This window comes from Lichenostomus cassidix, chromosome Z (assembly GCF_008360975.1).
Source record: "Lichenostomus cassidix isolate B80296 chromosome Z, HeHo_3.0, whole genome shotgun sequence".
Classification (NCBI taxonomy): Eukaryota; Metazoa; Chordata; class Aves; order Passeriformes; family Meliphagidae; genus Lichenostomus; species Lichenostomus cassidix.
In genome coordinates this window covers 65,269,448-65,296,921 of record NC_139511.1, presented here as the reverse complement: position 1 = coordinate 65,296,921, position 27,474 = coordinate 65,269,448, and the positions used below count along the sequence as shown (strand labels likewise).

At 46.8% G+C, this 27,474-nt stretch overlaps 1 protein-coding gene across 1 annotated transcript; it reads right to left on the bottom strand.

Moving 5' to 3' along the window:
• LOC146425109 (myosin-IIIb-like) lies at window positions 1-26,260 on the bottom strand. The gene is made up of 30 exons (XM_085042054.1): window positions 26,072-26,260; window positions 25,936-26,001; window positions 25,734-25,864; window positions 22,913-23,015; window positions 20,077-20,179; window positions 19,437-19,593; window positions 19,014-19,116; window positions 18,619-18,747; window positions 17,302-17,410; window positions 16,074-16,190; window positions 15,601-15,701; window positions 15,059-15,145; window positions 14,819-14,884; window positions 14,401-14,514; window positions 13,348-13,459; window positions 11,982-12,028; window positions 11,613-11,678; window positions 11,212-11,331; window positions 10,253-10,338; window positions 9,957-10,004; window positions 8,410-8,457; window positions 8,131-8,222; window positions 6,789-6,920; window positions 6,315-6,430; window positions 5,797-5,996; window positions 3,768-3,857; window positions 2,750-2,915; window positions 2,159-2,431; window positions 1,861-1,934; window positions 1-789 (listed from the first exon to the last, which is right to left on the bottom strand). Exons 1-29 carry the CDS (start codon window positions 26,195-26,197, stop codon window positions 1,884-1,886), a joined length of 3,159 nt encoding a protein of 1,052 aa, XP_084898180.1. The 5' UTR covers window positions 26,198-26,260; the 3' UTR covers window positions 1-789; window positions 1,861-1,883.
• Between the last annotated feature and the right edge of the window lie 1,214 nt (window positions 26,261-27,474).

Sequence of the window (27,474 nt, the reverse complement as noted above, 5' to 3'; positions counted from 1 at the left end):
TTCTCTTTATAGGAATAGAAGATTTATTTTAAATGGTAGGAAAGACAGTACAAGTGGTCTGATCTTTATGTTCCAAGCCCTCTACCCTCAGTGCAAAGCATGTTGTCCAGCCCAGACTTGTAGTGATTCCAGCCAGGATGAATCAGAGGGTTTCACCAATGGCTCCCTGACTGCAGCTCTGGTTAAGGACTGTGGAGCAGTGTGCCAGCACACTGATGCAAGGGCAGTGAATCCCCTCTACAAGAAAGATCTTCTTGACCTTGTGTCAGCTTCTGTTCAAGTGCTCCTGCACTCAACAAAAAGGACACTTCAGATTTTTTTCTTACTGCCCAAGCCAATCGCCCTTTAGCTCCCAGAACAGGAGATACATCAGACCAAAACAGAGAATATTTGAAGAGAAAGAGGTAGGTAATTAGGTATTTGTGACAGAACAGGCAGTTGGAAGATATCCAGTTTGCGACTATTCACAGTGCTAGGTGAGGAGTCTCCAGGAACATTGAAGTATTGACACACAGACTGTCATGCACTGTGGGTCTGTGCAGGGTATGACTGTTCCCATCCTCTCTCCTCTGCCAGGATCAGACTGGTCCAGATACTGCAGCAGCAGCACAGCTCAGTGCTGAGGAAGGTTAACTTCTGCATCAGCCTTACCTAAAAGCACAGGGCCAGCTCATTGTAGGAAAGAAAAAAAAAAAAGAAAAAAGAAGAAGGCTGCTGTATGTCTGGATATGTTCACTGTTAGGCAAGGCCCAACAGCACTGGAGGAGGACAGGTCTGAGCCACTTAGACCTGCAAGACAGTAAAGAAACACAGCTCATTGAAGGACATCATTCAGCTATCCCAGTACAACAAGCTTGCAGTCATCTGTGCAGATCCCATGTGTTTTTTCTTTCTTCTGCCTAACCTCAGACACAGGGAGCATCCTCAGGGTACATCAATTAATGGTACACATGGGAATGAAGCAATTAAGTCAAACACTTCAGGGAGAGGATTTCCTCAGCTATCAAATAGATCCTGTCTTTCTCAACTACGAAGAGAAAGACAAAACAGGCCCCAGCTTGAAAAGCTTTGCTCCAGCGTGAATCCCAACATGGGAGCAGAACCACACTCCCAAAACTTGGCAATCATGGGGCGTGGCTGGAAGCCCTGCAGTGGGTCAGCAGCCAAAATCGTGGTCCTCTGATCCCTCTCCACTCTCAGCTGACATGTACCCACATCCTTCCAGAGGTGTACAACAGCACCACTATAGCTCCCACCTGCCTTCAGCAGCTGAGTGGGACAGGGCAGCTGCTCATCCACCAGATACTTCAGATAAGGCAGAGTCAGTCTAAAAGCCTCTTCTGGCCCTTTCCAGACTCCCGCATTTCATTCACTGTATCACAGTCTCAGTAACCAGCTGTATTTCCACTGCTGAGACTTTGTTGAAAGTCCTCTTAACAGCAACAAAGTTGCTGCCTTTTCTTAAGTTCTGAGCCTCACCTTCAGCCTCTGCCACCCCGCAGGGCTCCCTGCCCAGCACCTCCACCCCACTGAGCCACTGCTGCTGACTACCGTGGTGTGCATTCTGATAGTCCTCGTCCTTCCAGCCCCAGGCCTCCAACAAACTGTGAGCTCCCTCCAGCAGCCTCGCCATTGTACTGCAAGCACTCTGTGCACCACAGCTGCTGGGAACCCAAACCTAAGCTCATTTTCCCTGGTTTTCCCTTCTGTAGCCCTGCAATGGAAGCTGGCTGCTGCCCTCTGTTTTTCCTGCTCTGTCAGCTTGTGGCCAAGAGAGGCGACAGCTGGAACACCAAGGAAAAAGTTCCTTTGCTCCTCCATTTCCCAGGAAGCTGTGATTGCTGTTTTTCCTCCTCTTACCGTATCACTCAGGCTGCACATCCTCACTGCAGAGAGCTCCTCTGTTTAGACATGTTCACGGGAGTGGAAGCGAACTGCAGTGAGAAGCAGAGAAACAGCATTAGGGGGGAGCACAGGCTGGCAAGAAGTATTCCAAGGAATTCAGTCTTGATGCCAAGACCACCAAATAAAACATAGGGACCAGGTGCTAAGAAACCAAGTGCTACTTGTGGAAGCCTCCCCTCTCCTGCCCCCGAGCAGGGAAACTCCATTTGTCCCAGAGGGGCTGTGGCTTGGCAGAGGATATGCCCCAGCTCACCTGCTGGATTTCCTGCATTGCCAGGCGTATGGAAGAGCGGAGGCGAGGGAATGCTCGTTGGCTGCTCTCTTCAGAGCTAGGCTTTGTTCTGCTCTTGTCTGGGATTTGTTGGTTTTGGAAACTGCTGGTCCTGCTGAACCACTGCAGAACAGGTTTGCCAGTGGAAGGCTTGGAGCGGCAGGACTGCTTCTCTGGAGGGGTCTCCCCCTTGTTTGCTGGTGAACTCAGTGTGAGGCACTCCAGATTTTCATAATTCAAACTCTCACTACTTTTCTGGAGAAAGAAGGAGTGGATTCAGCAGTGATTTACAGACCCTTCACACACACTGAATAGCACAACTAAGAGAAATACTCAGCTTTGTCCACTGCTGACATTCAGGAGGCAGGGGGGTGTCATCCACCTGCCAGTGTCTCTCCCCCACCCCAGGACTCCCCAGCTAGTAGCATTTCCCAGTGCATGCAGAAGCAGCCAAGCTGCTTGGCCAGAATGGGACACCCCCCCACAGGAAAAGAGATCCTGCTGTGACTTTAACCACTCAAAGCACAGTCCATGCCCCATCCTCTTTTCCCACCGCAGATCCTTGATATTTACCTGCCCACAGGGAACAGTCAGCATCTCCATAAAGGGCTGGATGCCCACAGTCTGGTGGTACTGAACCAGCTCGGTGAGTGAGGTGTGAGCCCTGTCCTCCCCCAGGATGACATAGCGTGCGTTGGGCTGCATCTGGATCATGTAGTGCCTGCAGCGGCCTTCACCCCTGGGGACAGGCAGAAATAGTCATGGCATGGGGCCTCAGCATGTCAGAACCTGGTTCCTGCTTCCTACACTTGTGGTCTCCAGAGGCCAGTTGTGATCAGGATCCTCAGTAACGAGTACCACACAGAGACAGGAGATGCGCTGCACACTGACACGCTGTGCTCACAGGACTCAGTGTTCTTTCCAATGTGGTTTGTCCACTCAGCCATAGAGTACAGCCTAAATAGGACTTCTACTCTTGGAGCCACATCACCCCACCCACAAACAGGTCCATTTTTTCAGCAAGAGACAGATTCTGCAGTGTCCCATCTGCTACTACAAACTCTCCGAGGCACCCACAGCAGGAGAAGCTGAGCACCATCCTCACTGGACTCCTCTGTGGAGCAGGTCATCTGCTCCAGTCAAGCAATTTTATAGAATCACAGAATTCAAGAATTCTGCGACTCTAGAATTCTAGGGTCATAGAATTTCATGCAGTGCTCAGTTTCACAGAATCACTTAGGCTGGAAAAGCTTTTAAGAGTCTTGAGTTCAACCCTTAACCCAGCACTGCCAAGTCCACCATTAAACCATGTCCCCAAATGCCACATCTACACATCTTTTAAATACCTCCAGGGCTGATGACTCCACCACTGCCCTGGGCAGCCTGTTCCAGTGCTTGACACCCTGTTCTGTGAAGAAATTCCTCCTGACATTCAGCCTGAACCTACCCTGGCACAGCTTGAGGCTGTGTCGTCTTGTCCTGTTGCCAGTTGCCTGGAAGAAAAGGCTGACCCCCACCTAGCTACAACCTCCTGTCAGCAGCTGTAGAGAGCAATAATGTCTCCCCTGAGCTTCCTCTGCTCATTACCTACCGGTATGTCAAGATGTAGCCTGGTCGGCTCTGGCTGATCCGAACAAGGAAGCAACCCAAAGGCTTGTCAATCAGCAAGTTTTCAGCTTCCCTGGAATCAGGAAAGAGTTTTTCAACATAGAGTGAGCAGCTGCCTTGCCACACAGCAGAGATTCTCACCCTATCTCATGTGCCACCACAGCAGTGTCACAGGGAGCCCAGCATCTGCCCCATGTGCTCTTAGCTACAGGTCTCCTGAGTCCAGGCTGGTGGTGTAGGAGGCATGAATGGGCTGAGGGAGAACAGAACTCTCAGTCAAAGCCCCTCCAAACAGGGCTGCTCCAAACCTGCTCCAGCAGTCTGACTAGTGCAACAGCAACCACTGCTTCCAGCACCAAGCATGTCCCAAATCATGGGACAAAGCATGCACCAAGCATGTCCCAATCACTGAGATGAGGAATCTGTGAATGTGTGCACTTCCTATGGTCCAGGGATGAAGAAGTCAGGGTGCTGTGGGGCACTGGGTAAGCCCAGAGCCTGGAAAAACACCAACTTGGATTACACCACTCTGGCTTTCTAAACTTCCTGCTGGAAGGAGGTCTTCCCCCTCTCTGCCCAAGAGACAAAGCTCTGCTTTGTGCTTGTCATGTGCCTTGCTCCAGGCTAAAGGTGACTGCAAATCACCAGAGCAATTTGGGATTGCTCTGGCTGCTCCATTTCATGAAGCTGAGTTCACACTGCTGTATGGAGACTTAAGTCTCTGTTTAAGCACCAGTATTTTTGAGAAGGATCTGTCATATCCTTCATTGTGTAGTGCTCATGGCTAGTCTATATTTGAATTTAGACAGTTTTGTCTTCCAGGCACTAGTTCCTCTCCTGCATGTTTTGATATGTAGACAAAAGCATTAATACAGGTCAAGGCCTTGATAATTATCTTAAAAAAATTAAAAAGAAATGCAGCTACCAGGGATTTGTAAACTATTGTAGTGTCCTTTACTAAGCTAGTGTGCTGTGCAATCTCTGAATAATGTTCATGCTGATAACCTGACAAAATTTACGAACCTCTGATCTAATAAGACTGAAGGAAAATTGCAGTTTGAACAGAAAAATATTAGAAACTGGAGCAAGATTATGAGGGTGGTCAAATGCTAGCAACATTGACACAGAAATCCCACCAATTATGGGATATCGGCAATTAAAAAGGTGTGGAGCACCACAGATCAGTTTGCACAGAGGTGAGACTATAACACCATCCTGCTCGTATCTGATCACTGGCATAATCAGCATTTCACTGGTATTCACACTGCTTGGAAAGCAGTGCTTAGCCCAGCCAAGAGAGTGCAGTGTGAGGCAGACCTGGTAGAAAAACTTCAAGCATTTAAACAAAGTCTTGTGAACAACTCCATAAGAAAGAAAGGCTTAGTGCATGTCTCTCCCAGCCTGGGAAGTAAATGCCACCTAAGAAATAAATGCCACCCATGCTGCACCCTCCTTAGACGGCCAGAGGCATAAACAAAAACCCTTCCTTTTCCTGTATCAGGGGACTTTGGTGGAATTTTGCCACTGGGTAGTCACTAAAGACCCTCTTAATACTTTTTAAAATAAAAGTAAGCTGAATTCTGTATTCTTGTGCTGTAAACTGGGGTCTCCTCCTGACCTAAACTGAAATACGAAAACCAGTCATAACGAATTAACCCAAAAGTTTATCTTCATGTCTCTGCAAATGGTCCACAACAGGGCAAATGCACGTGTATATTTCCATTCTGATTACTTTACAAGCCTCCCTTCCCTACATGGGATCTGTATTTAGGGGCTTACAGTGGACTTTTTTACCATGAGTTTCCATAATCTTTCAATGGACCTACACAGCATTTACAGCCGAATGACAAGGACTTTTAAGTTCCCCCCTAAAGGTTTAAGGGATTAAAAGGGAAAACTTATGCAGATCACTCCCATTCCTTAAGGAAGTAAAGCCTGGCCAATCCAACCTACACAGTTCTCCTAAGGACACAGTGGTTTCTGCCCGTGGCCACTGTGTCCAGAGTTCTCACCTCCGACTGATCATCCCATGCAGCCAGCTTGGAAAGGCCCCATCATCCTGCACGACCTTCTGGGCCTGTGTCTCTTTGAACCAGCGGAGAGTTGCTCCTCTCTTGAGTTGCCTCATTTTTGCTTCTTCCCCAGTCTGTTCCTCAGTTCCCAGGACAGGACGAGGCATAGAAGGGTTCAAGAAATTATCAAAAGGAGTGAACTAAAAGCAAGGAGAGAGGGAAAGTCAGCATGAAAGTGAAGTCAAAGGCAGGGGACATTTGAAGAGATCACTTTGGCAGGTGGCCCCATTTCTGAATCTCTTAAGACCACACCAGTTGCCAATACAAAATGCTGCTTTCAGTTCCTCAAAGGGCCTGACTTTTTAACTAACTACACTAGGAAAGGACTCACACTTCTCATAACAATGACAATGCTCTCTTGGGGCCACATGCAGGAGGACATGGGCATGCAGGAGGTGGATGGAGCAGGGAACCAGCACATCTGGCTAAGGGGTCCCCAGCAGAGCCAGTATTGCTACCTCTGTTAGTTTGCTGCGTGGCCGTGGCACCGGTGGCTGCTGTGACTTATCAGAAGGATGAGGACCAGGCTGAGGGCGCCTCTTTCGTGGCATGGGGACTGGAAGGGAGTTTTTTTCTGCAACAAGAAGAAATAAGGAGGTGAAATCTAGCATCCAAGATCCATGAGATCCATCCTCCACATGCCCAGGACAGCGACAGGCTCTGCTGCATGAAATATGTGGGGAAAACACAGCTTGGCCCTCCTTCCAGCACAAACAGGCAACCAACCTTCACCATGCTGCTCCTGCTCCCCCACAGACAAAGCCACACTTCCAAAGAGCAGAAACATCATCAGCTCCCTGCCCACCACACTGACGGAGCTCCCAGCACAGGAGAGCCAGGGCAGGCCATCATCACCTGGAGCTTACAGCACTTCAGGGTGATCATCACACCAGTGGACACACACAGGGGCAGTGTGAGTGGGAGCAGCTCACCCTGGGCCTCTGCTGCCAGTGCCAGCTGCCGAATTCTTTCTCTCTCTGCCTCCTCCTGTAGCCGCTGGGCTTCAGCTCTCAGCTCAGCCACCAGTTTTAGGTAACTCTTCTTGCATCTGAATCCCCTAAAAACTGTTCAGAGAAAAGCTGTGGTTAGGAAAAAAAGTGCTGTTCATGTCTTCGCCATTCTCTCAGGGAAGAACACTGAATGAGGGTGATAGTCCCTCATCCAGTACAAAGCCCTTGACACTTGAATCAAGTTAATAAAGAGCAATGGAAACTCTACTATGAGCAGGCAGCCAAAACCCTGTGACAACTGTCTTCTACTCTCTACACTGCCAGATCATGGATTTATAGAAATCAAATTACAGATCTAAGCTCTCATCTCTAATACCAGGGCACTAAACACCCAAAAAAAGACAGCCTCACAGAAGGGTCTGTTAACCATCTATCTCTCTGCCACCATGAAGGAGACAAGATTTCCTTGATGCCAGCCCACAGGAAAACATTTCCCATAAGCAGCCATCACAGGGTTCACCAGGAGCATTACAGACACTACATGATCCCACCTACTCTATCACTTATTAAAGCACATGAACTGAAAGCTGCACCCTCTCATTTCCTACTACCCACACTTCCCCATGGAAGACAACAATGCACAGCTTGTGACAGTCTGATGTTTGTCACACTGTATGGAAGCTGGAAGCTGCTCAGATGTTCCAGCAGTGCAACAACCCATACAGAAGAAAAGTGCAACAGAGAGGGACTAGGCAGGGTGACATTCTCCTCCTCCTCCTCCTCCTCCTCCTCCTCCTGGTTGCACAGTCCTCATGTAGCCTGTGCAAAGGGAAGTACCAATCTGCTCACAGCCACTTTGTAGAAACAGGCTGCTAGAGCAGATGCTACATGGAAAGGAAAGAAAAAAACCAGAACAAAACTTCACCCCCTTTTGCCTGTCTCTGAAAGCAGGAATGAGATCTGCTTCACTCATTTGCCTCTCCTCAGTTCAACACAACTCACAAACAATCCTTACTCCAGAGGACAGGGAGCCAGATCGCAGGACACAGCCAAATCACATGCCTGCCCTGCTCAGCCCAGCTCTCCTGAACACATGCTTTCCCTTTCCAAGGCTCACCCTGTCTGAGGGCTCTCCTTGATTCAGGATGAGCACTGGGGATGTGGACATTTGCAATAAGCACTTTGACTCCACAAGGCTTTGACACAGAGATGACACCTGCCCTACCCTATGTCCTCTGCAAAGGAGGAACAGGGACTGCAGGAAAGGTTTTCCTTCCTCTGGTCTGAGATCATCACTGAGGGATGCTCCTGTCCCAGGGCTCACCTTTCTGTATGACAACTGCTGCTCTTTCTAGTCGCTCCACATACTTTGCCAGCTGCTCCTGATGCCAATATTTAAAGAAAAGTCGTGACTTTCTGTGAAGTTGGGAAGAGAAAGATACAGTGAGAAATATTGTTTGTCTAAACTTGCATCCGTCATCCTTTGAAGAGGCCATTCCTACAGACACAAAGTTCTCCCTGAAGAGAGCCAGGTAACAGATTACATGTATAAAACCTCTGCAGTTTAGGCTTCCCATTCCCAACAACAGTAATCCACACCTACCCACAAATCCAGCCTTTCAGCTCTGTACTTTGCAGTATCTCCAAGCAGCTGAAAGAGAGGAAAAAAGTGAAATAAATAATTTTTCACCCAAAGCAAACCCCACAATTTTTAGACGCATAAAGAGGCAGAAAGTGCCTCAGCAATTCCCAATAGTCAGTAACTGGCTGTCAGTCTGCAATGCTCCTTGAGGTACAGCTAAGATCACATTGGAAAGAACATCAGCAAAGGGGTTCCCAGAGGCAGACTTCAACTCCCTGGGAGGCAATTCTGTAGAGCCTATTTTATTCTTAGAAGTGTTTTTCACCATTTTGTTTCCAAGCCCTTTGGAGGACACAAGTTGCGAGGTCAGCACAGCAAGACTTCCGGGAGAAAGTCTGTTTTCCAATTCCAGTTTCATTTTGCAGACTCCAGTGATAAAATTTGGGTCACTCGGAAAGATTCCCTGACACTTGGAACTGAAAGCAGCTCTAGCTGCAACACACAGAGAGCTTCCTCCCTCTCCTCCAGGCTGTGAAATCATAGTGGCACCTTTTGCTAATATCTCACACAGGAAAGTAGAAGTGTTTTTCCTTCTGTCTCAGCCAACTTCCACAGTGCCACAATCCATATCCAGAGCACTTTTTTTCTCAAATGCATCCTATGATTTTTGTGTCCCAAAACACACCATGCTGCCTGTTTACAATCATCTTTCCCCATCTGTGAGATTGTCTTGTGACTTCACTTGGGTTTGCCATTCGTACTATTCAGAAGCATCAGGAAGCTCAAGAAAGCACTGTGAAGGCAGGAGGAGCTGCTGCCAGGAGAGAATTGTTCCAGGAGATCATTCAAATCCTTTTCTTAAATGACTAAAAAAACCCTTCAGCTGGCTTCCTTACATGATTCATTCTCACTATCAATCACAGCTGACACTGGCAGGAAGAAGAGGCTGGGAAAGTGTAGAAGAGGAGGTGGGGAACTAGTGCCCTAGATGTAGGAAGGAAAAAGCTGGCAGGGTAAAACTGTGTCTTTCTGCAGAGCTGGAAGAACATTTATATGTGTAGCAGTCAGGTTCTGAAAGTGCTGATGGTATATTTTGCCTTTACAGAGACAAAATTCTTGGATTAGAAACATCTCTAGCCTGGGAGACATTCAGTGCTGGCTGCTTGTTCAGCATTGTTTTTATCTTCTTCTCCCAGGTGCCAACAGGAAAAAGCCTGGAGAGGCACCTGACAACTGTACTTGAGCCCATGCCATGATGAGCTCAGTGGACACCCTTGACCATTATTGTTACTCCCTAAACTGAGTACATTGGTCAGTTTTCATTTCACAGCACAATAAGACCTTATAGTAATTGAATTTAATTGCTACACAACAATTCAAGAAAGAATTCAGCACTGTACTGAATGCTTTTTAAACATTAAATATCCTTGCCTGGCATCCATGTTCCTCATCACCACAAAATCCCATCCTCTTTTTGTCTATCCCCTTTACTTGGTTTGCTATGGTGCTCAGAGTAAAAGCCTCTGAAGAACAAACCAGACTGCACACAACAAAGTAAGTGTTCCTACCTTTCTTTTGTGAGGGGAACACCAGGTTTAACTAGAAGAATTCCATATCTGTGGAAAACAAACCAATACAAACATGTAAAAGCCACATCCTTGATGGGCTGAGCTGATCCCTATCACCCTGACAGCAAACAACAGTAAGTCACTACCTTTCCCACTCAGCCTCCCACAGCAAATAACCCCATGACCTCAGACTGTATGAACTCTGAAGAGGCTGTTTTACTCCTTCCCTATATCTGGTTATGAGGGTTGGTTCCCTAATAATATCTAACAAGGAATATTGAGATGTTTTAACAGACCTTTTAGCAAATTCCTCAAAGGAGGGTCTCCAGGAGAAACCGTCTCTTCGGATACGGATTGTCTCCAGAAGCCCATTGTACCGGAGCTGAAATGGCACCACAAAGAGGATCACAAAAACAAAGAGAAACAGGTCATTACGACATCAGTTTGCTCCTTTGCAGCCAGAAATTACTTCACTCAGCCCTAAACTTCTCCAGTTCAAAATGAAAAAGTCTTTTTCTGAAAATGTTTCTTTGGTTAAGGACTGAATTTACCACATCCTGTAATTCTGATTAACCACTCTGAGTTAGAAGTTGGAAACCATAAAAACCAATGACTGAAATAACTTCACCTTCCAGCCATGGGTACTGCTTTGCCTCTGTCCCTTAGAGGATAGCTTTCTATTTCCAAATCTGGACACAGAAGTACTCTGAGGCATGGATGAACTTCCTCTTAATCCTATCCTTTCTTATATACATTAAAGAGGCCACTGAGTTTTCTGAAGTCTTCTAATCATTTTCAGTATTCTTTAAAGCATCTGGACCTCAGACCTGACAGAATATCCAAATACAGTCATATCAGTGCCTTTCAGATCCTATCAAAGTAATCCCATCTTGGTTTCTATTCAGCGTTGCCCTGGCTGATGGGTGAGAACAGTCTCCTCTGGGAAGCAATTTTTCCAGAGTACTGTCTGTACCAGTCCCCATCCAGGGGGAGATGCAAAGATGAATCCTAGTGCCTGACAAGCAGGTCTCATTGCAAGTCATGAAAAAAAAACGAGAGAGAACTAAGATTACAAAATCTGGACCTAGCAGTCTATGTCATAAAAACAACCAAGTATCCAGAATCTTTACACATATATAAAGTGTGGCCACTCTTTTTCTTGCGAGTGGAGACTCAAGCGAGTCAGCTTCCACAGCCTTTTGGTGGAATCTGTCCTCCTACTGGGATGTAGCAGAAGGACACTGCTTTTCCTCACCTGCAGCAGCACCACCTGGTTGTCCAGCACACCTGGCTCCTTCTGCCAATTGGGCTTTATGCAGCGCACAAAGTGTGGGTTGGCAGAATACATCCTCTCCATGAGCACCATCAGGGAATGCTGGCAAGGGCAGAGGAAGATCAACACTCCATCAAGCCAAAGCACTGCCAGATATGCAGTATTTCTGCAGCAAGAACTGTTTTCTCACTGCACAGCAAATTCCTGTGTTCTGGAAACAAGTGGGTCAGTCCCACCATGATCAACCCTGCTGGGCAACCAGGAAAATCCCCATCTACATAATGTCTGTTTTAACCACTCTGGAAGCAGTACAGTGATATTTGCAGTGGTAAAATTATCACTGCTTTCATCTCACAGGGCACCTTAGGGCAGCAACACCGTACCCGGAACTGAGCTCCAGCAGACTGTTTCCGTGTACTGTTGAACTTGTCATCTGCTCCTGGTATGACCTGAAACCAGACCAAAACAAAGGATCAACTCTTGAAGGAGTGCTTGATTGACAGCCAAAGAGCACTGCTGGAAGGCAGATGGCAAAAAATACAGGAAAATGTATTTAATGGAAGGGAAGACAAGTTAAACATAATGGCAGAAGCAAGCAGAAAACATGCTAAAAAACAAAGGAGAAACTGTTGAAAGCTGTTTGCCGTCTGCTCTTATTTGAAACCAATTTCTCTGCTCTTTTTTAGCCAGTTTCTCAAATAATAATCATCAGATAACATTTATCACTGTCATGTGGACCTGAAGTGCAATACCTTGGCTTTCACATGAGGCATCAGGGTCCCTGTCCTGGAGACAGTGGCTGGAAGAACAGAGACAATTATTTCATTTTCTACCTTTACTTGCAATCAACCAGGGCTAAACATTCAAACCCCACTTCACACACAAGCCTCCTTACAAATATTGAGTCACAGACAGGGTGTTAGGTTTTGCCATGTGGAGCTACAAGGAAAGAGCTAAAAAAAGGAAGAAGAAAATGCAAATGTATGAAGCACACAAGGCAGGCAATATTATTTTCTGCCACTGAAGAGACATGGAAGTCAGGTTATTAAATAAATCTAAATGACTTTCAATAGAAATATCATCAATGGGAATCTAACTGTGCAGGAAAAACAGTACAGGCAGCAAATGGGAAGCACACCTACAGCACTCAGGAGGTTATTTAAAGCCAGATAGCTTAATAGTAACTCAATGACAGGATGAGAAAATCAGGGAGGTTTAATTTACTAAAGGATCTGGTAACAACCTTGTTCACCATTGATGCAATGGGTTCATGTGGACCATAAAATTCCAGAATGATGTTGGGAGTGTCATCTTTGGAGGTCATCTGAGCCAAATGCTTTGCTCAGCAGCTAGAGCCATTGCCCAGGACTGGACAACCAACCTGAGAACAGGTTATGCCTGATGTTTATTAACTTTGAAAGAGTAAGGACTATGCTAAGTAGCTTCAGTAACCGTGCAGAAGTGGTAATGAAGAAAGATATTCCTGAGCAGAAGTTGAAAAACACAGGGGAAAATAGAAATTAAATTCATCAGTTTCTTGTAAATCCCAGAAAGTGCCATGGAGTGCATGGGACAAAAAAAAAAATTACAAAATTTCTATACCAGAAGCGCTGTGTTCAGCCAGCCAGTTTCCAAGGAAGCATCCACCTGACCTTTCCCTAAATTTTTAATTTAATTAGAAGCCCTGGAGAATCTGAAGGCTTATTGGTAACTGGAAAAAGGGAGTGTAGGAGAAAAATAATGCATGACCTCAGAGTTTTTTCAACAAGTTGTGAAGTTCCATTTTAAGAAGCAATGATCTTGACCAGTTTCATTTCTAGACAAGAACAGAGTGTATAGAATGAACTAGTGGAGACAGTCCTGTACTGGCCTTGGAGAAGATGGGATGACATCTGAGCAGTGGCTAATTCTCTGGAAGGGGATACAACCTGCCCTGCTTTCCATGGCAGGGAATAAACAGCTCTGACAGCTCAGTATTTGCCAGCAGCCCCAATCCAGGCTCCAGCATTCCCAGAGCCTCTCTGGGGCTGCCAGAGGTGAAACACATGAGCCTCATGCCCACGCTTAACTCTTGCCAAGGTGGGTTTTGGCTCATGATGGATGTGCAGAGGGACTTGCCTGTGAACAGCACACTGAGCAAGGGGGTGACACTGTTGATGAAGAGCCCACGGATGTTGGCTGGCAAAGTGTCTCTGTTCTTCTCTAGAAAGCCCTCAGCATCGTATTGTACCTGGGAAAAGGGCAGCAAGTCACTGAGGAGAGCAGTGCTCACAGGCTGGCTGTGAAAGTCACCTCCACAGCCTGCCAGGAGCTGATCATGTGTTAAACTGAATGTACTCTGGCTTGCACATGAATTCTTTAAACATACATGCACCCCATTCAGTGCCAACCCTGAGGAACAAAACCATGCACATGGCACAGGCATCAGAACCACGGGAGTGCAGCATAACACTGAGGCATCCACCTTTTAGACGTTAAATGTTAGCTTTTGTAATAATTAATATCACAAATAGTAACTTAGTCACCAATGCCGAGATTAGATTACTAAATTGCATAATCCAATGACCTGAGTTGTCATATCTGCTTCTGTTCCAAAACTTATCTCAAATCAATTCAATTTGTGTGGACCAATGCTTTCAAAATTGGTGGCAGTAAAGTTACACGTGATAGTCCTAAATCTCAAGCTGCTTAGATACCATTGAATGTATAAATAACTGCCTCCACTTTCAAAACATTAATTACCTGGCTGTTTACAGAGTGTTCCCAGGTGTTTGCAATAAAATAGTTACTTGCCATGCTCTGGAACCCCATAGGTACAGCAAAAGCCTTTAGCCTGTCCTTTGGTGCTGCATAGTGGACACAACAGGGCTTTTATTTATAAAGTACGATTTTAGGACTAGTAGTCCTAAAAAAATCATCTAATAGAATGATTATTAGAAGAACAGCAGTTTCTTCTAATGCCCTACATGCCCCAGAGCCTCACTTTCCTCAGGGGTCTTCTCTTCCTGTACCTCTTAAATAAATCCCAGGGAATCCTAGGAGGCAATCTGCTGGAACACATCACTTGTGTTAGTGTCATCCTCAGACCACACATTCGTTAACATCAAAGCCAACACGTCCACCCCATCCAACACACACTACAACAGCATTCTTCCTGCAAACAGTACATACTTTCCCAGCATAGTGAACGATGCTGAAGCCCAAAATACGGTCTCGGACTGGCTGGAAGTGTAAATTCCCCTTAAAGCTGCTCTTTAGTTTATCCACAAAAGTCTTATCAGTTGCCTGCAAGAGAGCAGATTTTATAAGCTGCAACAGAGACCTAATGAGGACACATGGAATCAAACCAAAGTGTTGGAAGTATCCTTGGCTGTCCAATAATCTGCCGCTGTACTTTCTCTCTCTAACTCTTCACAGGGATGCCAATGCCTCTAGGCTGCCCCTGATCTGGATGTCCTGTCCTTTAAATCACACATGGGGACATCTCTGCTTGTCCTGCACTCCAACCTAAGAGCTCTCTCTGCAGCCCAGATATTCATTGATATACTAGCCCCCAGAGCATTATCTCTGCCTCCTCTCTTATGCATACCTGAGGGAATGCACACTGCTCATCCAGAAGAGACAGCAGCCCAAACGGCTTGGCCAGGAGCAGATTCTGCAGGAAAGGAGACACATGACACATGTCTGAAGCAGTGCAGGGCATCCCCTCTCACCCTCACCACCCTTTGCAGATTTTCTTCCCTAGTATATCTCCTCCCCATGATAGAAAGAGTAAGACTTCTCCCTTGGCTAGATAGAGCAATTATATTCTGTCAGACCTCTCACTCACCAGAATAGGTTCATTATTGTTGAATGTGATGGTCTCCCAGGGCAGCCCTTCTACCTTATAGGCAACCTGCTCCAGCTGGAAAATGTGCTGAAATAAAGAAAAAGGAGGTTGAAGCAGCCAGCAGACTTGGCTAGACAACCCTGAACATCTTCCTTCCTGCCCCAAACAGAGGACAGAGGTGCTGGCACTCTTAGTCACAGCATGAGATGTCCAAGATGAAAGATAAAACTGCTGTTCTCCGTGGCTCTCTGTAACCCTGGCACTCACTGGTGCTGGTGCATAAAGCAGGAATACTTCTCAGAGTGCAAGCGTCCCTGCTCCTACGACTTTGGCTACTGCTTGATCCTTCTACCTCTTCCTTTCCTGTCCCAGTGGCTCCCCTGCCCCAGCAGGCAAGGTTGCTACTCTCTATTCTCCTTCACTAATCACTATATCTGTCTTTCCAGGCAATGGATCTGTTTCTCTCCAAGCTCTCTTTGCCAGGTAGAGCAGTGCTCCGCTTCCTCTGCAACACAAGGTGAGGTCACTCTCAGCAGACTTACATGGTTGAAGAAATGCTGTAGCTGCTCATTGGCCAAGTTTATGCAAAGCTGCTCAAAACGATTCACTGCAAAGTTTTCAAACCCAAAAATATCCAAGATGCCTAAAAAAAGGGAAGAAGAGCACATTATGGAGGCTGCAGACCATCCTTGAAGATTACTATATACACCAACACAAAACTAAATCGCCTATCACCCAGTTCTTTTGGCACAGGGAAAAGGCAGGCAAGAGAGACACTGCTGGAAGCTATGGAAGAGCTCTACAGCTTCACAATTGCTTCAGATCAACTCACTGCTCGAAGCTGAACAAGGCCCTGCAGAGCTCATGCTGCTGACTCTTATCTCCAGCAGGATCATGGCTCTGATAATGCATCCCAGCATGCAAGCTCTGTGAAACCTCATGCTGTGCCTGTCCTTCGCTGTGGCTGAGGCATGCACATTTAGAGCAGAACAGTAGAAAGGCAGGCAGAACTCACCTATCTCCCTCAGCTCCACCTCAGGATCCACATTCTCAGCCAGCAGGTCATTGATCTTGCAAACAATCCAGCCAAACACTCGGCTATAGGCCACCTTTGCGATGGAGTCCCGAGCATCTGCACAGAGGGAACAGCAGCTCACTGAAGAGCTCACAGGACAGGAAGGGACACACAGGCTGGCTCAATACATCCACCTCTAGCAATGTCCGTATAAAGTTACTTTAAAGATAACATAAACATTAGAGACCTGATTGTCCCTATCCTTAGTAAATGCAAAACCAGCTCTTTAATTCCAAAATCTTCACAATCTTTCTACAAGATCACAAATGGCATACCAGGGCATTTTTGAGTCGTGCCACTTTTTAGAATATCCAGAGACTTGTGTTCCCCTCTGAAGATCTAAGTATGGATCCCCTCACTGCTAAACCAAAGGAGAAGCTCCAAATTTTACATGGAAAATCATATGGTTCTTCTCCTCCTAGACCACAGCTGCTAAGAGTTGAAATGCTGGAGGCAAGAAGAGGATGCAATTGATGGAAAGCTTGCTGACAGTCTAGAAAGGAGACTGAATTAAAATGACCTATGATATGGTAAGAGACGTATATTTTATTGTCTAGAGAACTCTGTAAAACAGAACTAGCTAATCCCATTTAATTTTCTTTTTTCATTTATTTTAAGCAATAATCTCTCTTTTGAATTAGTTTTTAGAATATTGAAATAAAAAATATTTTAACTGAAACTTTTGGTACAGATTACCTTAGATTATATTCTTGTTTTATTGAAGGGGAAAATAACACCTTGTGCTTGCTATTTATTCTTTTCACTCCATTCCTGATACTGTGCTATCTCATTGTTTTTGTTGATTCTCCGTCTATTACCTAAAGCTCTGCACACTGCCAGCACTCTGCAACAGGATCCTTATCCTCTTTTGTACAAATGCCTAGAGTTTCCTTCTGGGATGGACTGAGGGAACAAGCAAAGATAATTCCTTGGTTTCTCATTTAATCTCTGCAGTCTCCTGGAGATCAAACAAAAGCAGCATTCATGGCCCTACATGTCAGTGAGAGACTAAACAAAAAAACACTGACATACTTGCCTCTGTGTGAGAGGAATGAAGGGGCACAGAAGGACATCTTTGTTCCCAATGAGCTGCACATGTGTGGGGATACCCTTCCATCAAAAACCAGTTTTTCTAGCCAGCACATCTGCAATTCATTGTGTTTCCTACCTTCTGCCTGCTGCTGGGTGTGAAAACGCTGGATCTGCTCGCCTCGGGTCACTGACGTCGTACAAATCAGGCATTTTAATAGCTCATCTTCCTGGACTCCAAACTGACCCTGGGAAACAGGAAATAGAGGAGGACAGACAGTTGTAAACCCTTACTCTGCTCATGGGGACTGTATCTGCTGCGTGCAATGGGTCATGATTCAGGCTCAGGCCTTTGAGCCCCACTGTAAGGCAAGTGCTGCTGCTGGCACTGGAGTCAGATGTAGGCTCTGATCTGCTCCATCCCCGCAGTGACCAACCTCACACACTCTCTCTGAAACACTTTTTGTTTCGCTCTGCCAGTGCTGCCACCTTTCAGCTTCTTTGGGAGCCACGCCAGTCCCTGCTGAGCAGTTTAATGACTTATTGAACAGCACCACATGGAGGTGACTGTGCAGGTGCCAAAGCATCTGAGCTTCAGAGTCACACCAACCCACACGAGGGACAGGGGAAGAAAGCAAACTCAGACACACTGAGCCCCTCAGTGGTTTAACAGGAATTCCCCTCCTGTGGGCAAAAAAATGAGGAGCAGGCTTTCAGAAGTAAGATAAAAAGAAGTTGGCTGCCGAACAGACATAGGTGGTTGTTTCAGGTATGGTGTAGGAGGGAAACAGTCAAAGAGATGGGAGGGAAACCAAAGAGCAAGGGTGCTGGGATTTCAAACAGGTCAAAATAAAAAGAAACAGAAAGGGGAGAAATATGTTACTTTCTTCTATTCTGTGCTGTTAACAAAACAGGATAATGTAGCCATCCCATATAACAAAAACTGAATGGTCCCAGGAAATACACCCTTAATTTGTGATAATTTCGTGCAAAATAGAAGAAAGCTTAATTCAAGACAACCAACAAAAAATGATAGCATTTAGAGTCTAACCCTTAAACAAAATCCGATGAAAACACAGAACTGATGTATAGATACTGCACACCTGAATTTCTCCAAGGCATTGTCACACTCAGTAACATAAAACATTTAATTTTTAAAAGCCCGTATTGCATGAAGTCAGGAAGGCATATGTTGATTATGTAAGACATTGGTTCTTGACACACAAGAAATAGAAGCTGAGACGTGTCTCTCAGGGCATGAACAGTAGAGAACACAAATGCAGTCATAGGGTCAAACTGTACGTTTCAAAAAAACCCCTTGCTCTTTAGGAGCCTTCACACTCTGAGGCAGAAACATCCTCTGCCATCTCTGGCAGGAACAGCTCCTGCAGTCACACAGCCTGTGGGGAAGAGCATCATACCCATAAGGTTTCTGTCAACATTTCTTGTGACTCACCGCTGCAGCCTTCAGCCATCCCCGTGAGGCTTCACTGACTTTTACAGACCAAATGCTCTCCTCAGGCTCAAAGGTCACATTGCCCAGAGACAACACACCGGCCAAGATAGCCTGCATGTCCACTTGCTCCTAAAACACAAAAGAAAGGTGACCGAAAAAACTTATCAGCATGAGGAACGTACAACACAGAGGACCCAGAAGTTGGAGAGGTTAAGGGAAGAGGCACAGGCAACCTGTGGGAAAAAGCTCTCCACAAGTCTGGCAGACTCAGGTGGTCTGAAAGTAACATGGAAAATCTAGAGAAAGAAATAGGACTGAGCTTCGAAGGAACAGCTAGAAAGAAACCCTATGCTTGCAGGAAGCACAGATGGAAATGAAACAACCCCAGGACTAACCTGCTCTTGGAAGCCCACCATGTCAAGGGCATTGCAAACCTCTTGGTATTTGTGCTTCCAGCGTTCAGCTACTTCCTGTGTACCAAACCGTCCACCTATGTACCTGAGAAAGTGCACATCCCATATAAAACTTTCACACAATCAGCACTGTAACTCAGTCCTACCCCACAGGAACAAAGCAGATCACCAGCACCTGAGACATGAAAGGGAAAGGATCTTTTCCAACGTAATGCAGCAGAGATCCCAGACCTCCCAGCTTCCATGATGATCCATAATATCTCTTCATGTAGCTCTGTTCAGATCCCACTCCAACTTCCACTGACCCAGAGATAAAACCCCAGGGCAGAGGCAAAATCTCCATTACGCTGTTTTCCTCTTTACCACCCACCACAAAGGCTAAACTAGGGTCTGCCTTTGACATACCTGTAGAGTGAAGGATCCAATAACCCATACATCTCCTTCTGCTCTGAAGACAGTCCAGCAAACATGTAGTAGAAGATGTGGAAATTCCTCTCCCCAATATCTTGTTGCACCACCCGTGACTTCTCTAGCAGGTACTCACTCAGCTTTGCACCTTGCACTGCACACAAAAAGGTAACAGGGTGGGGAACTTCACTCTGGGGGCCAAGGAGCTGCATGAGCTGTCCCTCATCTCTTCTTTGCTGATAGAAGTACTGAATTGCCTAAATTAACTTTATTGTGTGCACACCCTCCAGGTTGCCCAGTACACTGGAAATGGACCTCTCCATGCTTCCTGTGGTCTTACAGATTTCTGTTCACCTCTTCCAGCAGAAACTAAGGTTTCTAGCACAGCAAAGTACTACTGATATTTACCCTGCACTCTCACCCCCATATCCTTCCTGTACTCCCACTCTGTCCAAACCCAGGCCTAATTCTGTTCAGGTCCTATTCAACAGTGGCTGCTGAGAGATTTTACTTAATTGCACACCCATCCCACAGGGAGCCACATGCCAAAATTTTACCCTCCACAAGTTTTGGTTATGCAGTCCACTCCCTCCAGTTCCTAACCACTCCCCAGGCTAGTAATTGCCCTTGACTTCACCTGTATTTTTCTGGAAACGCAGCTGTATATATTTTCCAAAGCGGCTGCTGTTGTCATTCATCACAGTCTGGGCATTGCCAAAAGCTTCAAGCAATGGATTCACCTAAAACAAGTGAGGAAGCAGAACAATCATTCTTCAGATTAAGTGATCCCATCTAACTCGGAAAAAAATTATCTTTAGCATTTGCTATTCAGCATTCAGCTGGAAAATTAACCACTCTATGAATATGGAAGAGGACCTATTTTATCTTTGCCTGGATAAAGAAATCCAAAAAGGCAAAAATCACAAAGACTAAGTAGCATGAGATTAATGACAATCAGTACAATCAAATGATGGGATCCCAGACTCTCACTGAGTCATTTGTTAAAAGATAAGGTTGATATAACTGATTTCAACACAGTATCTGTTGTCACTAGATAATTTGAGTGCTATACTACAGCAATAAACAAGGTCAACATGGCACTCAGTTAATATGACAGCTTAGCTACTGAAATTTGTAGACATAAGCTCAGTGAATTATAAAGAAATCAGCAGGGCAATCAGACCAGCTTGCTAAGATGGATGCAAAGGTGGCAAAATGACAAATCTTCTGTGTCTGAGCAAACAATGTCTATCCACTGGAAGAATAATGCCTCAGGATAGACACTGGGCAGCCTGTTGGACACAGCTTTTAGGTATGACACTGTAATCCCACAAAACACTAACTTAGTCCTTGGATATTTCTACAGGAACCAAATAAGATGCATATTTATTTCTTCACCATCACCTCTAGGCTTTCCAAGGGCAAGTCATCTGAGCTAAAGGAAGTGTTACTTCCAGTGAAGGAACTGCAGGCTGGCCTTAGGCACTATGCTGCACAAACACAGCTCTCCTGCTTGTGGAACCTGCTCAGGTCAGAAGCAGCCTGGTAGTGTGGCCCAAGCCAGCTTTAAGCAGAGAGAGCAGGTGTATTAATGTCATGTTGCCACAAGAGAGCACAGGCATTCACCCTGGATCCATCATGAATGATACCACACTGAAATAATACACCATTCCAGAACCCAAAGCACAGCATGGGACATTGGGTTTACCCATCAATATTTTGGTTGTAGGAGGAGCTAGAGGTGGCTTCAGTGAGGAGATGGCAGACACGTTCCCCATGTCCAAAAGAGCCAATGCCAGCCAGCTCCAAGACAGACCTACACCGAGCAAGGCCAAGCCCGTCAGTGACAGAGGCAGTGCCTCTCAGATAAAACCTGTGGCACACCCACAGAAGAGAGAGAGGAGTGAGAATGTGTGAGAGGAGCAGCTCTGCAGCACAAGGTCAGTGAAAGAGGAGGGTCAGGAGCTGCTCCAGCTGCCAGAGCTGAGATTCCCCTGCAGCCCCTGGTGCAGCCCTTGGTGGAGCAGCTGTGCCCCTGCAGCCCACGGAGGTCCATGGGGAGCAGAGATCCACCTGCAGCCCCTGGAGGAGCCCACAGCAGAGCAGGGGGTGTGCCTGAAGGAGGCTGTGACCCCAGAGGAAGCCCTGCTGGCAGGACCTGTGGCCTGTGGAGACGAGCCCACACTGGAGCAGGTTTGCTGATAGGACTCATGACCCTGGGGGTTCCACACTGGAGCACCCTATTCCTGAAGGACTGCACCCTGTGGAAGGACCCAAACTGGAGCAGTCTGCTCCTGAAGGACAGTATCCCATGGAGGGTACTGACACTGGAGCAACCTGTTTCTGAAGGACCACATCATGTCTAGGCACCCGTGCTGGAACAGACTGTTCCTGAAGGACTGTCTCCTGTGGGACCCCATGCTGGAGGAGGGGAAGAACGTGAGGAAGAAGACAGTAGCACAGATAATCTGTGATGAAATGACCTAAACACCCATTCTCTATCTGCCTGCACTGCTGGAGGGAAGAAGGCAGAGAAACTGGGAGTCAAGTTTAGTCTAGGAAGAAGGGAGGAGTTGCGGAAGCTGTTTCAAGATTTGTTCTCATTTATCATTATCCTACTCTGATATTAACTGACAAGAAATTAAATTAGTTTTCTCTAAATTGAGTCTGTTTTGCCTGTGATGGTAGCTGTTGAGTGACTTCACAGTTCTTATCTCAACCCACAAGGATTTTGTCATATTTTTCTACCCCCGTCCAGTTAAGGAGGGGGAGTGATAGAGTGGCTTGGTGGGCACTGGTTAAAGTTAACCCACCACACAGAGAAAGACTTCTATGTTTCTACAGGAAATATGAGAAGACAGACTTTAAAGTGAAGTAGTCCAAGAACTCACTCTTCTTAATCTATCACACAGAAGGTTTAAAGTATGATTTGTTTAAAAAAACCTCACAACTCCCTGGGGAGAAATTCAAGAGGAAATATTTCAGACCAATGACACAAATATGTTTCAAAATGAGCTGTCAAAGATATATGAAAAGAGCATGGATGGCAGTTAGCCAGCTAGCAGGTATGTGCCTGGCAGTATAAGCAACCAAGGAATGGTTACTAAAGGCTGTGTGAATTCTCCATTTCAGTGTACCATTAAATCAAGATTTCATTTTTCTAATGAAAATCCTTGTTCTACCTCAAACAGGAAATTCTTTAGAGAAATGCCAGCAATCTCTTGTAACTGGGAACATTACAAATGATTGCAATAGTTTTCTATAATTTAACAATCATCTTCAACTAACAAAATAACCAACCTACTAACCCTTCTAGTTTGTGGTCAACTATCTCACCATTCTTACCCACTATTTTCTCTTGTGTCTTACGTGTGTCTCCCTGATTTCCAGTGGTGATTCACCAGCAGGCTTCCTAAGCCTAATTACAGCAGTGTTGCTTCTGCACCTTCAAGCACCATCCTGCAATGACTTACCTGAAGGATCTGCTGCTCCAGCTGCGAGTTGCCTTTGCACAGGTTCATTATGTGCTGCAACAACAGCTTCGTGCTCTCTGTTTTCCCTGCACCACTCTCTCCACTGCCAAGAGAAAGCAAAATAAATTCCATCAGCCTTAAAGAACAGTTGTTGTGCCCATTATGGTTCAAGTGCTCCATCACTTGAGAGTGTTCTACAAGAGTTTCACAACTTCTTCAGCAAAATCGCAGGTGTGAGTATAAACACACACCCCACAGCTTTATGCAGGGTGACCCATGAGGTTCTGGTCCTTCATCAGGGAACTTTTCCCCATCTGCAAGGTGTACAGATATACCCCATGCTGTCACTTCTGGATGAGATGTACCAGACCATTTGCTCTGCTTCAAAAGTCATCTGGTACATCAACTCCCTCACATATGCTGGAGTGAACAGCTTCCTCTTTTTCCAGAGAGATTTGCCCTATCCACATCACATCCACAACTGGATACTGATCATGAGATGCTGTGGCAGTCTCAGATCTCAGGTGTTTCACACATCCATGTGCCTCAGCTGGCAAGGAACGTGGGTGCAGAGCTGCCCACACTCCCACAGTGCCAGCAGTGCACGTCACCGTGTTGTCACATATCCACGTCACTCTGCTGTCACACATCCATGGTGCCTCCACCTCCAAGTCAAACAACCAGCACTTGGAAAATATAGTTTCCCCTGTCCTGGGGGGGTGGAATTTATGATCAGTGAGACAAAACATCCTTGAATGACAACATCACACTGGCTGAGAACTTCAGTATATGCATAGGGGAAAAAGAATGCAGGAAATGCTGGAGGTATACTTGAGGGCAGGTCTCTGTTTCCTTTAAGCCGACCTTTGAGCATGTGGTGTGGCTTTACTGCTTTGTAGCTCCCAGTTGCTCTGCACTAGGTATCAAGCATGTGACATAGGTGGTTAAGAATCTCAAATACTACAGCAGGTCTCAGGCACAGGTCAGACCAGCACCAAACAAATATACACAAACAAAATAAGACCATTTTGCCAGTTGAGAACATGCCACCCAATGTCCCTGCTCAGTATGTCAGGTTAATTTTTATTTTTCAGTAACTTCCGTCCTCCACAAAAAACTGATCAAAGTGAAATTCCATGGTTCAAGCTTGTCCTTAGACCCTCCAACAAGCACAGCACCTTCACAAGGTCCTGCAAGCAGAGCAGGTGTGTAACTGGCCCTAGCTGTGAAGAAATGCAAAGTCATCTTCAGGTGACCCAAGTGCTGTACCACAGCACACCCAGGCAATGACTAATGTCCTTTGGGACTGGGAAGGTAAGAGGTGCCAAGGGAATTTTTAGCTCAGGACAATTTGGTAGCAATGAACTCTTATCACCTGGCAGCAGCTGCTTCATCCAACATCAACCTCTGAAGCACGCTATCCAGACCTCCCAGACTCGGATGGGGACACTAAAGAGACCACAAAGGACAGCAGATTCTGGTGTGTCCCTGTGCTGTTGTGGTTAACTGTGGTCTAACAGGAGTGACCTCATCCTCCCCATTCACGCCAATTATGCTCATGTTAGGGAAACCTGTCAATTACTGCTTCAGTTTTTCATAGAGAGGAAAACCACAAACTTCCTGTGATAGCAACACACAGACCAGGTAAAAGGTTGCAAGATGAACAGGATCAGGCTCATCTCTGAAGTGCTGTCAGAAAGCAACCAGACTACTGATCTCTTGTCAAATCTCACAGGTTTCTTGTCTTTCACCTCTCAAGACAAATACAATGACTGCCCTCTCTCTCCCAGAGCCCTACCAGCAGTGCCTCTTGCACATACTGACTCCAAAGCCACCACTTCCTCAGAGCACTTTGTGTAAGCACAGCCACTTTTCTGGACTGGAGGCTAGAGATATGAGTGGGGCTCAAGTGATCCTCAAAGTCAGCTCCCAGTCCTACCAAAACAGCAGTAATTCAGCAATGCACTTCCAAACCACGTAGACTGAAAATATCGTTAAAATGATTGGAAGGCAAATATTGAGGAGTATTAAATCAAACAAGCTGCAATTAGCATTTTGACTGGGATGACATTTAAACTGTTCTCTGCAACACCCAGCTGTAGAGAAGAGGCAGTTAATGTTTCCAGGCTTTCTCCTCCTTGGTGCATTCTCTGGGAGCTGATGTTGTTTGAGGTGTTCTCTGCTAAATGATGCTACCTGCTGCCCTGCAGAGTTCCAGCAGAACAAGAGTGACACCATGGAGTGACATGTTTGTAATACTGGCATGCTCCTTGGTTAAAAGAGTCCTTCTTTTCCCACTTCTAATGCACAAAACTGCCCATGACAATGAGATCCTCCCTGAACAGATTCCCAAAGGTCTTAGAGCAAAATCCCATGTTTTAATTCCTCCTGTTCTTTGGTTACACATGGGAAACTCCACTTTGTGAAAACTGGTTCCTTCCATTATCATCCTTCCAACTTCTACTACAGCTTTTACCATGGTAGTTGTGTTGCCAAATAAGAGCACCCTATGGCTTTTCCCAGAGCTGGGTAAATCTTCCCGATGGCAGAGATCCCCAGAAGCGAACCTGACATCTTTATTGTCGCAAAGATTGCCGGCCAGCTGCTCCACGAAAGCCAGTTTTGTCTGCCCACACCTCCTCACGACCTGCCCACTCTCCTGTCTGGAAAGCGGTCGGGATGAGGGATGTGCTGCCAGCGCAGATGGATTTTGACTCACCAACAGCACTGGAGATGAACTTCACCTGAACGCGGAGCGGGGAGATGCCAGCGAGGGCTCGGGCTGCCCCGGCGCCCCGCCAGCCCCGGGACCGCCGCTCACCTGATGACGATGCACTGGTTGCGGGGCCCGCCGCCCCCGCGGCCCAGCATGGCGTGGTAGGCTCGGCTGGCCACGGCGAAGATGTGGGGCGGCAGCGTGTCGGTCTGGAGGCGCCGGTACTGCTCGGAGACCTGCGGGGAGCGGCGGAGGAGAGTGAGCAGCCGGGGGGCGGCGGGGACGCGGAGGGGGGCGCGGAGCTCACCTCTTTCCCGTAGAGCGGCAGCGGCTGGAAGGGGTTCATGGCCACGAGGATGTCCCCGATGTCGGTCTGCGGGAGCGGGACAGCCGGTCAGCCGAGCGCCCTTCCCGCCGCCCCCCGCCCCATTCCCGGCACTCACGTAGATGTGCTGCTGCAAGAAGCGCTCCCGCAGCCCGGCCAGCAGCGCCGCCTCGTCCAGCTCCGCCAGCGCCGCCAGGTCCCCGGCCACGCCGGGCAGGGGGCCAGGCTCCCCCAGCGACACCATCGCTACCCGCCGCCGCCCTGCCCGGCCCGGCCCGGCTCGGCCCCGCCGCGCTCCGCCCCGCTCCGCCCCGCTCCGCCCCGCTCCGCCCCGGGTCCGCCCGGTGGGGCGGAGCGCCGTTTGAACGCGCGGCGGCGGCAGCGGCAGGTAACGGGCGGCGGGAGCGGCGTGGGGCCGCTGTTGGTGTTTGTGTTGGTGTTTGTTTGTGTTTGGGAGTGTTGGTGTTGTGGTTGTGTCCCGATCTCCACCCGCGGAAAGGTCCTGGGCAGGACGAGACCCTGAGCAGCCCAGCCCAGCTTTGGTGGTAGCCCCGCTCTGGGCACGGGGCTCAACTGGAGGACCCCTAAAGATCCTTTTGGCTAAATTAGTCCCTGATTCCACCAAGTATTTCCTGAATCCATCCCACAGTCAGAGAAAAACATTTGGTTAACGTTTAGTTAATGCTTTTCAGTGCGCTCATTTTTACTGGAAATAAATATTTCTTTAAAATGTATTTCATTTGATTAAAAAAAAAACCAAACCCCGATAATGAGTGAAATGCCTCGTTTTGGGCCAAGAAAAATGTTCTGTTCAATCCCGCAAGAGTTTTGATGTAACTTTTCTCATCTGCTGAAAAAATATAATACTCTTGGTTTTGACTGATGCAAAACACACCTTCGATACACTGCAGTGCAGGGGAATTAAAGCAAGGACAGGTGCATAGTTTACCTACAGTATTAACTCGTGCAATATTTACTCCTTTACTCCTCAGGGTGGCTGAGGGCTGGCTGTGGGCCCCAGGGCTTCTCCCTTTTCCTTCCTCTTCCCCTTACCTCACAGTGTGAGATGTGGGGCCATGTGGCCCTTGGAGCTGACCCACCATGTGGCTACACTCCTGAGACATCAAGAGAGGCTGTGCTGCAATAATAACAGGAGATTTTTTGAGGGTATTAAAAAAATTTAAAAATGTTGAAGGGGATACTGCTAATGGTGCATGACAAAGTAGTTAACAGTAACAGAGGGTGTTCAGTGGTTTGTGAAACGTTTGCTTCAGACATTGGTTTACATATCTGAAATGTCCCTGGAAGATGGTGTTTTACAAATCTCCTTCTCTGTGATGACACATCTTTCTGTATTAATGTATCTTGTCCATGTGGGAACCAGAACTTTTCAGAGGTAAGTCAGCTTCCAGCAAAACTGCAGACTAAATGCTGGGGCAAGTGCTCAACAGCCTGCACTGCCTTTTCATGAAAAGAACAACATTTAACTGGCGTTCTGCTAAAACATGCCTCTTTTGCTGA

Coding starts and splice junctions, on each gene's coding strand:
- LOC146425109 (XM_085042054.1), bottom strand. CDS start 26,197: ATGGTGTCGCTGGGGGAGCCTGGCCCCCTGCCCGGCGTGGCCGGGGAC. Junction 11,332..11,612: donor CTGCTGGAGCTCAGTTCCGG/GTACGGTGTTGC, acceptor TGCCCTTGCCAG/CATTCCCTGATGGTGCTCAT. Junction 10,005..10,252: donor TTTGAGGAATTTGCTAAAAG/GTCTGTTAAAAC, acceptor TGTTTTCCACAG/ATATGGAATTCTTCTAGTTA.